The 13,608-nt window shown below is 41.1% G+C and overlaps 1 protein-coding gene across 1 annotated transcript in view; it reads left to right on the top strand.

Annotated features, from left to right (window-relative positions):
• The window catches only part of Kcnh8 (potassium voltage-gated channel subfamily H member 8), a 375,994-nt gene that overhangs the window by 284,443 nt on the left and 77,943 nt on the right, over window positions 1–13,608 (top strand). Inside the window, exon 8 of the mRNA XM_040729522.1 lies at window positions 4,357–4,554. Within this exon, the coding sequence (XP_040585456.1) occupies window positions 4,357–4,554 (198 nt within the window). The remainder of the gene's footprint in view (window positions 1–4,356; window positions 4,555–13,608) is intronic.

The raw sequence follows: 13,608 nt of genomic DNA, 5'->3' as shown, positions 1-13,608 counted from the left end.
GGTCCCTCTACTAGGTGATTCCCACACTTAGAATCCACGTCCATTTGCCTGCGTGGTTGCCCAAACTGAGAAAATCTCATCTGCTCACATTCACTAATGGAGACATGTTGCAGGATCCCACCTGGGTTCCATCCCCAACTTAGCCCCCAAATAACACTTGAGACACTATATTAATTATGAAGCTCTAGGCTGTTTATTATGGTTTCTTATCAGCTAGCTCTGACTTAATTATTAACCCATAATTACTAATATATATCTCTATAGCATCTTAGCGAGAACAACAGACTATCGTTCTCTCCTCCCGGGATCACATGGCGACTCCTACCCTTGACTACATTTCCCAGAATCCTCCTTCTCTCCTAGTCCTGCCTTCCTTGCTTCCCTATTGGCCAACAGTGTCTTATTCATTAACCAATAAGAGAGACACATACACAGAAGGACTTCCCCCATCAGAGATACAGTGCCAAGTCAGCCCTCCACTGGGCAGGCCATCTTGGTAGTACAATTACCCTGTACTATCCAGTCAGGGCAAGTTCCATATGCAGCATCTTCCAGTTGGGAATGAATTCCAGGTGCTTACATTACCAGCTTTTCTGAGTGTGGTTGTCTCGTTGCCTTCCCTCTCTGAGTCCCTTCCTTACTGCTTTTTAAATATGTTTGCTGGACCAAGCTGCACACAGATTTTGCTGAAAATCCTTGCATAGCCACTTTGAACCAGTTGCTTAAAATCTCTGAGCCCTATTTTCCTTGTCTTCCTAATATAGATGACAATTCCTCAACTGCAGTCACTAGAGGATTAATGGGTCAAAAACTGGTCTCTTCTCCAGGGTTGCCATGCATCCTCGCTATGAAAACGGCACAATCTAAGCATGGTCCAGAACTCTAGCAGTGGCAGATGAAAAATTAACCACTTGCTAAACAATTAAAAGAAAACCCTACTCTGCCTTATTCTTGCTTCTAGTTGAATTCTAGTCATTACTGAAGGGACTCGTGTTGGCTCAAGACACCCCAAGACAAAGGTCTCAGCACAAAGGAATTTCATTTTCCCCAGCCAGACAAAGGGCAGGGAATAAGAGACAAAGACAGGAGACAGAGGAGGAGTGAGAAGGGAAGGGAACCAGGCAGGGGGAAGGGAAGGACTGTCTCTGGATAGAGAGCAGACAGACTGGGCCCATAGGCAAATAGTAGTTTATCGAGGTAAAATGGGATGAGGTGTTTAACTTTAATTGGGCATATTAATTAGGGCAGCCAAAGGGGGGTTTTTGATTGCTGGACTTCAATACTTTGATAGCTGGACCTTTATAGTCAGCCTCAGGAGGAAGAAGTGGCCAACTGAAGGAATGGACCTTGGAGTCTAACTTTAGGGATGTAATCTAATGGTTTTTAGCAAGGCAGAAGGGAGAAGGGCAAGTCGCCACAGCCATGTTTGCCATGTCCCGGCAGGCTAGATTCTAGAGTAGTTTCAAATACAACACAGTTCAGTCTTAAGTAGAGGCCTCTTTGAATTGTATGTTCGGTTATTTGCTAATTTCTTCCTTTCTCTGTTGATACATATCTAAAGACATATGTAAACCCCTGAATTGCTCGCATTTTACTGGGTTGTTTTCATATTCTTGAATGTTTTATAAAACCACAGAAAATCATATCCTACTTTCTTACACATCATATTTCATTCCAAGTCTAAAATGTGTAAGTACTTGCTGGATGCGAATACAAACCAACTTCCAGGGACACGTGTCTGCAAAGTGGGTCCCACTTGTACAGACTGTAAACAGTATGGCTACAGCATTTAATGTAAGAACCCTAGGGAGAATTTTTTTAATTCTTTGCAGGGCTAAATATAGGTATTTAAGCAAAACACGGCAAGTGTGCAACTGTATAAGCATGTTAAATCACTCAAATTATGTGCTTTTCTATGTGTGCTCATTAAGAGTCATTCTGTCTTTGAAACCCACTGCCTGCTTATGTCAGAAATCTCTGCTCTTAAACTACTCTGTTTTCGCAACAAGCTTATGGTAGGTCTTTTGTTTTCATAATATGACAATGTGTCCAGGATATTTTACGCCTTTCTGTATATGCTTGTTTCTTTCCAGCGTTCTTTAGGAGAAGAAAGACTTTAGCAGAAGCAGGCAGACTGCTCTTGGGCATTCCTTCCCTTTAGAAATACAAGTTTCTCTGATGTAAAAACAGACTGGAATAAAAATGGGCTCACTAGTGTCTTCCGCAGAGAGCTGTCTGGCTATAAAACAGGAGCACTCATTTCAGACAAGCTGTTCTGTGAAGTTTTATTTAGTCCAGAGCCGGTCTCCAGATTTGTGGGTGTGACCTCCCTTCTAGCTACCAGGGTGTTTTCCACCTTATCATTGCTGCTACTGCTTCTTTCTGGGCTGTCAGTTGTAGCAATTAGAAGCAGCCCTTTGCAAAAACAAGATGTTCCCCAAATAGATGGAGCAGTTGGCCAGACAGAAAAGAGATGCAGTATCAATAAAAGTAGGTCTGTTCTCTTGTGTGTTGCTTGCTCTAATGTAATCTCACTTGTGTAAAACACTGGGCAGGGAATGAAAACATAGCTTCTGTGTGTCCTAACATAATGTACCATTCTACTAAGGAGAGGAACTGCTTCGGAACTGTAAATGTTTCACTCTTATTCAGATTAAGGCATGTAAGTAAAGAAAGGTGTTAGGTATTTTGTCCACTTCTAATTCCAAAGAGAAAGCTGGGTTCTGTAAGTCAACAGCTACTCTAATCAACTAAAGCCAGCACATGGTTCTGGTACCAAGTTCCCAGCATGACTTGCACAGGATGTGGGGGTCTCACTGTGGTAGCTTTTCCTCCTTTTGCTTCCACTAAAACCAAAATGTAGGTTGACGGGTTATTTACTCTCCGGACAGGAATATCTTTCCCACTTCCTGAGGTTATCAAGGAAGACCAAAGTGCAGCAGAGACTCACTCCTCCAGTCTGTTTGCCAAGCAAAGATGAAGGATGCTCCCTTTGGAGGAGTCCTGAGGGAGAGCCTGGCCCAGCTACTCAGCCTCCCACTGCTATTCCCAGAGAGCTGGACTCTGCAAAGGGCTCCATCCTGAGAGGGATGCATAAAAGTGAAGTCTCTGCTCCCCCTCACAGTGCCCTGCCTCTTCTTACAGGACACCAAGATCCAATATCCCGGGATCTGTTGTTCACGGGTATTGCTTGATTTAACTCTGAGCACTCTCAATAGACGGGAAACGCAGCCCCTTTGTTGTATAATGCCTTCTTTCTACACTCACAATTCCATTTCTTTTTAAAAAATATTTTATGCATACTATGTATCCTGATTATATCCACCTTCTAGTCACCGTTCCATACAAACCCTCCTACGTCCCATCACATTTCCCTCCAGGTTCCTCCTCCTCTTCCTCTTCTTTTAAACTCACTGACTCCAACTCATACACATGGATATATGGTTGTTTACTGGAACATGGGAAGTCTATCATGGTCACACCCCTGAAGAGCAGTGACTTTCTCTCCCCTAGCAGCCCCCAACTGCCAATAGTTCCTCAGCTAAGGGTGGAGCATAAATGCACATTTGATTTTTTTACATGTGTGTTATCTCTTACTGTTGAATAAATTGTCTTTACTTCTAAGCCTTATTTCATAAGATAGTTAACTAAATTTTACCAAATCATACTTTATCAGTTCTTCCCTGCTTCCTCCACTTAAAATTATAGAGCAGAATTTTTAATTTGGGTTCATGGATAGAGCAAAAGTTGTATGTATGTCTCCAAACACATACAGTTCTGACAAATAGGTCCCGTGTGTAAGGAGGATTGAGATAGAAATACATCAGGAAATGATGGGGCTTAGAAGGAACTAAGCATCAGTGAATTAGAGAAATGGAGAGGGTTTTACCAGCAGGAGTGTAGGCCCTTTGTGTGAAGCTGTTTGTCATGTAAGGTTTACAGTAGGGACTTGGGAATGGGGTGTAGCGTAAGCAGTAGAGTGACTGCCTAGGTAGACAAGGCTCTGTCCATGTCAACACCAGACAGAGGAAAACAAAGCACTATCCTGTCCTTATGTTCCTTTAAAATGGCAGTTGAGATGAGCTTCCTGGGACATGCGTGCCATTCACGGTTGCTAAGGTCTGTTTCACCCTCTGCAGTCACCAGCCACTTTGATCGTCTAATTATTATATACTGTATTGCCGTGAATAAAATGATATTTGTCATTTGATAGCAATGATATATAACACACCTTTAATTCACTTTTAACTACTTTCCCCCTTAATCACACCATCAATTATTCATATGGAGATATCCACAGGAGCTAAACTGGGACTCAGTTTTCAGTGCTAAACCTATCTTTTTCCTCCGTTGCAGGCTGGCTTCACGAGCTGGGAAAGAGACTGGAGTCTCCGTACTATGGCAACAACACGCTGGGGGGCCCGTCCATCCGAAGTGCCTACATTGCTGCCCTGTACTTCACACTCAGCAGCCTCACCAGTGTTGGGTTTGGGAATGTGTCTGCTAACACGGACGCAGAGAAGATCTTCTCCATCTGCACTATGCTGATTGGAGGTAAGGAGCCTTCTTCCGGAGCAGGAAAGGAAGCTGAGTCCCCAGATGCGCCCCTGCTCTGCATAGGTCTGAAACACAATAGTGAAACATTGCTTGATACTGGAATAGAATCCAACTAACCTAACTAGTTAGGAAATAAGTGACAGGCACTTTAATGCACACATAAATTAACAGAGACCACGGTAACTAACCTAACTAGTTAAGAAATAAGCGAGACACATAAATTAACAGACACCATGGTAGTATTAATGAGTCTACCTTCTTCTGGTCAGGGAAAAGGCTAACTTGGGGAAGGCAAATGTTTCCTAAAGCATCATTTGTCACATGGGAATTCCCAGAATCTGAATTGTAGGTATATGCTAGAAACTGCCACCAAAGTTGGTGTTACCGAATTTTACTCATACAAGCATGGTGAGCTATGGATGCTTAATATATTGTTGTTAAAAAATATAAAAACTTCAAGGAGCAAGTAATATGCACCTTTTCTTCATTTTGAATTTCCATGCTGAATTCTTTGGTGCAATACTTGGGTAATTCTTGGGGTAGGTCTGTGGGGTTGGCATTATTCCATTTAATCAAATTATATCGCACACACACCACTTTTCACAAGCCCTAGATTCACTCTTAGACATTCTGCTTTCTACTTTAACAGCGAACTTCAGTTCTGCCGGCAGGGGGCACCAGCGAGACATTGGTAGGCAGGAAGAGGGTCAAGGTTCTGCCTGCTCCTGGGGTTCTGGCTTTCCTCCCCCAACATGGGCAGTAGCCTTCAGCTTCCAGTCTCCAGACATTCCTCAGAGATCTCTGCATTCCAGGGCTGCCACCATGCCTCAAGTCACAGTTACAGCTCCCTATGCCTCTTTACCCAGTGTGTCCAGCTGGAGCTCCTGTGACCGCCACACTCCAGCGTTGTCACTTCAGTCCTGTGCCACTAGTAACCAACTCTTTTGTAGCAAGCCCCACTGAAGTTTTAGCAGAGTTTGTCTTTTTTGAACCTCCCGAGTTGGCATTACTGTCATTGATCTTTCAAATGACTAATCTAAAACTTTGAGAATTAAAGTAACTTTACAAATTTCATAACCAGTAAGTAATAGGGGGCTCCATTTAAACCAACTTGAATATTTCTGTGTATCAATGCACAAAGGGAAACTTTACAGAACAAGATACTGCTGGTAAGAAGCAGATTCAGAGCTTCACTTCCAGCTGGGTGAAGTAAACATTCTTAGACCGACTTTGTCAGTCCCAAACATCAGTTAGTGTCACAAGGGACAAGATGCAGGAAGTGTGCAACACTTCATCCACACAGTGAAACCAGCGTCTTAACACAAGCCTCCTTGGGGAGCTTATGGCCCTGCTTACAGAGGAAGATGGAATTTGAGAAGAGAGTTTTTAACAGCATCAGGCAGGGAATGCTTGGTGCCAAATCAGTGAGGAAGCAGAGAAGCAATAGAACGAGGGCCAACATCTGCAGGCTTCCTTGGAAAGCACTGCTGGAGCGGCATGCTGGGACTACAGCAGTTTTAAGAGGCTCCTGGCTGATGCCAAGTGCTAACAGCCTAGAGAGCAGAGAAGAACTCTCGTTTCTAAAGAGCTACAACTTTGCCAGAAACCATGGTGGCTGCTTCACATCCACTGTTATGACTTACATAATTCTACTCTCCTCGATGGCCCATTTTTTTCTGCCTGACAAAACGAGAAGCATTTTGCAAGTAAGCACAGTCTACACTTTTTGAATGGTGCCCATGCTTCTTCTTCCCCTGATGGAAATGTTGGGAAACGCTCAACACTAAAGCCTACTAATTTGTCCACATGAGAAATCTATGAGGCAACTGGGCATACTGTTTTGGTCAGTCTGCCATACTGAGTGATCCTCGACCAGACGTTGTCAAGTTATAATCTATTCCCTGCTTCTCACTGAACACAGGGGCTGTACTGGTCACAAACCCAAAATAAAGGTATATAGTTTGATAATGTCATTTTGTTAACTCTTTGTTAAATATATTTTGATCAAATTTCCTGATGCAAAAGAAGTATGTTGGCATTGGAACTGGAGATGACCTAACGTCATGTGAAAACAGCAGACCACTCTCATTCTAAATGACCTAAGTGGGTGGGCTTTTCTTTTGCATTTGTGGGAATAACTTTATAGCATTATGAGAATTACCCTGGATTAAAAGAAATGATGTCCAAATTATATTATCTCCTAATTAGCAAATTACTTACACATATTGAGAACTAATTATAAAAACTCACAACACAGAGCACTTTATTCATGTAATTCTCATAGCACTATGAAACAGATATTATTAATAGCCTAAGTTAGAGTAAAGGCCACAAAAGAATAAATATGAATGCCAAGAATCACTAAGACTTGACAGTTTTTCAGTGAAATATCAATTGCATCATATTCTAGAAATTAGCGTTATTTACTTAAGTTTTATAAATATATGCAAATGATGTATTTTTAAAAGAACAAAAGGTAAGCTTAAAATCTAAAGTGTGTATTACTATAGACTTAAACTTAGGTTATTGTCCCAGAAATCTCTAATCCCACACAAAGCCGCTGAAGCTGGTAACAGTAGAAATAGTCACCATCACAGTAGGCAGCAGAAGTGTTATGTCAAAGGGAACAGCAAACCCCAGATGACTGCTTAAGACAGAGCTATGCCATGCTGAGTGAAGGCAAACCAGCTTAGGAAGATGCAAAACTCCTTGATCCAAAATCTCCTCTGGAGTTTCCCATGTTTTACAATTTGCCCATGAATAAAATTACATTTTAAGTGACTGGAGAAATGGCCCAGCTCTTAAGAGCACCTGCTGTTCTTGTAAAGGACCTATCTTTAACTCCAGTTCTAGAGGATACAATGACTTCTTCTGACCTCTGTGGGTACCAGGCATCCATATGATGCCCAGATATGCACAAGAGCAAAGCATACATATAAAAGTAAAAATAAATAGATCTAAAAAAGTCCCCATGTTGATATCCACATATATATTGAATATAAATACCTATAATTAAGGAATGTATAAGTAATATATAGGAAGAATATTTTAAAGTGCCTAGTAAAGAAATTAAGCAAAATAATTTCAAATTTTGTACCAAGAGAAACCTACAAAAACCTTCAAAAATCCATTAAGTAAGTAATTCAAAAGGTTCAGTAGCACTTGTGAGAAATTTTACAAATGGTTTGAGATTGTTGAAGGGCATACAAAGTGACAAGTTCAATGTTGCAGTGATAACTGTTTTACCCAGTTAACGTTCCCATGTGACCTCTATAACAAAAGTCAAAGCGGCTGTGTATCTGTGTGCAAGTGTGTCTTTGAATGGACAGGTGTTTATAAAAAGCAGTGGGAATCAGAGCTGAAACTAGTCAAAGCAATGCATGAATAGACACAGAAGCAGAAGATATGCATTCCAAGTACCAATGTGTATTGGGATGTTGTAGCCACTAAGAAAATACGATGTGGGGTGAAGAGCAGACCAGTGAGCTGATGACATTGAAGGGAATTTAGAATAAGGCACACATCTTTTTTTGCTTTTTTTAAATCTAAATTTAGAAACAAGCTTGTTTTACATGTCAATCCCAGTTCCCTCTCCCTCCCCTCCTCCCCTGCCCCTCACCAACCCCCCTCATCCCATCCCCTTTCTGCTCTCCAGGGAGGGTGAGGCCTTCCATGGGGGATCTTCAAAGTCTGTCATATCATTTGGAGCAGGGCCTAGACCCTCCCCAGTGTGTCTAGGCTGACAGAGTATTCCTCTATGTGGAGTGGGCTCCCAAAGTCTATTCGTGTACTAGGGATAAATACTGATCCACTACCAGAGGCCCAGTAGATTAACCAGACCTCCAAACTGACTATGCCATCCTGATATATTTTCTTAAAAAGTATGCAAATACATATGGGAAAACTAAAACATTTGAAAAACTGTTTTCAATATTTGGATAAACAATAGGTTTATAAAGACACTGCTCAGAAGCAGACACAATACTTCCCTCAAGAGAACTGCACACTTGCAAACACTGAAGTCCTCTGTGCTTTGAGAGATAATCCATGTCTCAGCCTTCCTGTGCTGTGTTAGTGGGTATTTCCATCTAGTCGGCAACACTGTTATAAACGTCCATCAAATCTTAATACACCTGCGTTCGGTGACCCAATGATTCCCCTTCATGTATGTAGCCAGTAGAAGTGTGTGGGGGGGTGTGTGCATGGGTGTCTAAGCATGCGGTGTGTGTGTGTGTGAATGTGTAGAAGTGTGAGGAGTGTATATATGGGTGTCTAAGCATGCATTGTGTGCATGTGTGGGTGGGTGGCTGCACATCCTTTACGTCTTGGTTTCTTAGTTTTGAATACATAGTCCTCAGTTCCACTACTTCAGGTCGATGAGTCAGAACATCAGGGTGCCAAGATCCTGTGGAGGAGGGAAAGGAGGGGAGGGAAGGAGGGAGGGAGGGAGGGAGGGAGGGAGGGAGGGAGGGAGGGAGGGAGAGATTCATAGAAGGAGGGGGGAAGGTGAGAAGATGAAGGTGAAGGGAGGGAGGGAGGCAGGGAGACTACCTGTGGAAGAGCTATTTTCAGACTCTCTAGCAGAGGATGCCAGGCAGATAGAAAAATGCCATTAACAGAACAAACAAGGAACTTATGAGACAGTTATATCACTGAGAACTACACCAGAATGAAGGTGAACTATCCTGCAAAGGTATGGATGAATGACAACTCAATGCTGAGCAGAGAAACTAGACTCATAAAGAGTACACCCTGTATGATTTTGTATAAAGTTCAAAAGTGGATCAGTTTATTGGTTACAATGTGATTTGTGAGTGTAGCTACCTTTGGTGAGGAGGGCGGTTGGTGGCCCTGTCCATACTGGTGGTGACTTTGGGAAATCTCATTGATTCATGCATTCAGCGTTTTGTGTGTGTGTGTGTGTGTGTGTGTGTGTGTGTGTGTGTGTGTGTGTGTGTGGGTGTGTGGGTGTGTGGGTGTGTGTGTGTGTGTGTGTGTGTGTGTGTCTGGGGACCAGAGTCAAGTTCTTATTTTTCATATAAGGTTGTTTTTAGTTTGTGTTAACAGAGAAGATCCAAGTAATTGGAGAAAGCTATATTGTCTAACATGGAGATGGTAACCACAAGGACCTAATGTTTTGAAAGGCTGCCATTGGGAATGAATTTTCTGAAGCAGTCAAGAGACCTGCAACCTGGTTTCTTTAGAGCTTGTTTCTATTGTTTTTTATTGTTACACACATTTAGAAAAACAGATAGATACACAAAAATTTAAAATTATGCATAATCAAAATGTTTTATATATATTTTCTCTGAAATAATTAATAAGCTAAATACATTATTGTTGACACTAAATAGTATATAAAGATGCTTTTTCCATATCTTTGAAAATCTTTCTTTAAATCTTAGTACTAACCGCCTGGAGTTAACTGGTGATAAGTTTGCTGCAATTGATTGGTTGGTCAGCTCAGCCTTGATGGCCAGATAAAGCTTCCTGGTGCAGATGGCTGGCCACTGAAATGTGTCTAGTTCCAATGCAGCGTTATTTTCACACTTTCTCTGGGTCCACCAACTCAACACTCCCTGGTATGATTTTATTGAACCTACGTGTAATTCCTTAAGTTCAGGCCATTCTTAAGATGTCTTTGAAACATTTAAATTTAACCTTTAAGAAATCCTCCTTATTTTGTTTTCTCTGCCTTCTGACATTCACAGGCCAGTATTAACCCAGGATGGTGAATAGAGAATGGAAAATTCCAGGTCGAGGAGGTGGAGGGAGGGAAGACAGGAAACAATGGGGCTATCTGAAAGTTGAGCTCTGATCTCCTTTCCTATCAAAAGAAAAGAGCTGCAGCCACAATAGAATGGCTGTCAAACACGTTGGCAGTAACATGGTGCATGGGAAAACAATGGTGCCCGTGTTCAAGGAGGGAGCGAGAATGGTGCAAGAGAGAGGAGAAGAGAGCAAAGACAGCAACCAGTGCCAGGCTGTGGCTCGTTTTCTTTTCCTCCAAGACCCGTTCACGTTTCCCTATACCACAATTGAGAAGATTCTTTCAAAGACCTGACACTGAGATAAAACTGTACAGAGTTCATTTTTTTGCCAAACTCCCACACAAAGGAAAAGAGCCTCCAACATGCTCAGCAGGTCTAGCACTCAAGAATTATATATATCAAGTTTTCTGAGAGAGAGGGAAAGTGTGCGATGGTTTCCAAACTGACCTGGAAACAGAAGTTTTTGAGTCAAACTTTCACAGCAGATGGGATGGTTTTGCCTGAAAGCAACACATATACTTTCTGCCAAGTCAGAATGACAGAATGAACATCAGTGTCCAAAAAGGCCATAATAACTTAGGAAAATTTAAAAAAAACTACAAGAACCAGGGTCTTATTTTCTGTCTTCTTAATCTAGAAGTGGTTTTCTATGTAGAAATGAGACTTTGAAACTGTGGTGACTCAGACAGACAAGATTCTGCCAACAATACTTATGAATGCTACAATTAATCCGGTAATTTATTTTATTGATAATGTACAATTAGGATGCTAAATGGTCTGAATGCATTACTTCTTTCAGTTTAAGTGCTTTGCACATTATAATTAAGCAAAGCAAAGTAAAATCATACTGACAATTAAGAAGCACAGTGTTAAAATGAATGAAATAGGCTTATTCTCTGCACTCGATTTATTCTCTGGAAGAAGACTATTACATACAGTTAAAGATGGCAGAGTAACCAAGCCTTGCCCATAAGCTTATTAGCAGGGCCTGAAATCTGTGTCTAATTTCTTTGACTTGGAGCATAATCAGTTCTTTTCTTCAGTGATTTTTTTTGCAAGTAGAGATCTTTTCTTCCCAGTGAAATATTTAAGCCTCAAAAACTATTGTGCTTGTAAAGTCACGCAGAATAAACTCTTACAATCCACAAAGCTATGCACCGTAAAGTTCTAAGGACTATCCGTTCTCCTTTACCTATTTTTGGACATTTGGGAAGCACTCTGCATATGTATTCTCATGTGTGCCTGCATGCAGATGGCATTAGCTGAATATTTTTTAATTCTTTCATCAAGACATGATTTCTACCAAGAGTGGTGTCCCTCCTGAAGAACTACTGGCAAAATCTTAAATCCTTTTCCCCAAATCTTACACCTTGAGTGCACTAACATTTGTAATACCTTGCTCTTGCAAGAGAAAAGTTAACATGAATAGCTGCATATACTAGATACTAGATACACTAGATGCTACATATACTAGATACTCCACACAGACTAGAATACTTCATTTTTTATATCTCAGAACACCCCTACACGTAAGCCTACCTATTTAACATATAAGGGAAATGAGGCTGTGTAAAGACATTTTTAATGGAAAAATATTCACTTTTTAAAATATTTACTTATTGTTATGTGTACATATGTGTATTGTAGTGTGTGTGTCAAGATCAGAAAACTGATTTGTGCAGTTGGTTCTCTCCTTAAACTTTACAAGGGTCAAACATGAGATGAAAGGCTTCCATGGTGAGAAATAGCCATCTCACAAGTCGTACTGTAATTATTTGTCATTTTTAAAGAGATTTAACTTAATACATTCACACAATTAGGAAGAGGAAAGCTGGGATTCAGGTCTAGATTTGTCTTATTCTGCAACTTTTATTCTCTCAGCTGGATTGCTTTGTCTCCTGGTGTGTAGGTTCCAAATTTAACTGTATTCAAGTAACTTTTGCAAAAGACTAAGGTCTTGTCATCAAAATGTGACTTTATAGGCATGGTGGCCCTTATTCTATAAAAAGTGATATATGACTTGCTGCAGAATTTATACATTGGCATTTGGCAATTTCTGGTGACTATGGGGAAAAATGAACTGGGGCTGTCCTGAAATATTCAGGGGGATGGGTTTGTTCATGTGTTCATGTTTACAGTAGATGCAGTTTGGTGCCAAGAAACTTCTACTGCTGTTCCTTCCACGCTGACATTATAGCACCAGGACCATCTGATACGCCCTCACAGTTGAGCTATTATTTTTTATCCCCCTTTAAGGCAAAAACTACTGAAACAGGAGGCTCCATGCTTCTTACCTCTTCTGTGTCCTATTACAGGGAAGATCAGAGATCAAATCTAACGTCACTATGAACTGATCTGCCTGTGAGTATAAGAACCCAGGCTCTCTTCCATCTCCTATTTTCACAGCCCTAGGTAAAACTGAACCTTCTTTAGTCGTCTACTAGTATCTACATGAACCGTTCTCATTCCATTCTGCCAATGACTATGAGATGCAAAATCCTACAGTGTCTTTTCTGTCTTGTTGCCAGCTACTTCCAAAAGTACAAAAACTCTCAGAAGGCAAACTCAGTCCTCTAACTGTGATTCTCTCTAAAATAAACAGCCCTCTCAATCCCTTTCCCATTGGACCCATAGTTCTGGTAAATAGACACTTGTGTCTTGTTAAACTTTAGTTGGACTTTTAGACATCGATTGGCTTATCTTCCAGAATTACCTGTGAAGAGTCTCAGAGAGGAATTGTCTAGATCTGGTTGGTTTTTGAACACATATTAGGAAGATTTGCTAAGCAATGTATGAAGAGGCAGGAGGAACTGAACTCTGTAAAAGTACTGAAATCAAGCAAGCAAGAATCAAGTATGCATTCATTACTCTCTGCTCTTGACTGTGGATGTGATGTGACTAGTAGTTTGAGGTCCCTGCCTTGATTTCCCCATAGTAATGGACTGCAATTTTAAAATTACAGTGAATTCCTTTCTTCCCTAAATTGCTTTTGGACAGGATGTTTTCCTGTAGTAGGAGAAACCAAGCAAAACAAATGTGACAAACCTCACTGAAACAAAGATCCCTGTAGAAGTAGGCGGGCTCACCAGGACAGTGACAGCAACTCTACATCAGGCATCTGTGTTTCAGTGCATTCTTTCCTGTCTCTCATGCACTCAGATTTTAAGCTCTCTCTCTTAAGAATAAAGTGCTTGCAAAGCTTCAGCAAGGATGAGAACTGACTTCTGCTTTCCACTTCTCAGGGAACCTTCTCATTTATAACAGCTGTCTTAATAGTAAT

Source organism: Mesocricetus auratus, unplaced genomic scaffold (genome assembly GCF_017639785.1).
Source record: "Mesocricetus auratus isolate SY011 unplaced genomic scaffold, BCM_Maur_2.0 Super-Scaffold_100021, whole genome shotgun sequence".
NCBI lineage: Eukaryota > Metazoa > Chordata > Mammalia > Rodentia > Cricetidae > Mesocricetus > Mesocricetus auratus.
The sequence above is the reverse complement of the archived record's forward strand: the minus strand, read 5'-3'. Positions and strand labels throughout refer to the sequence as shown.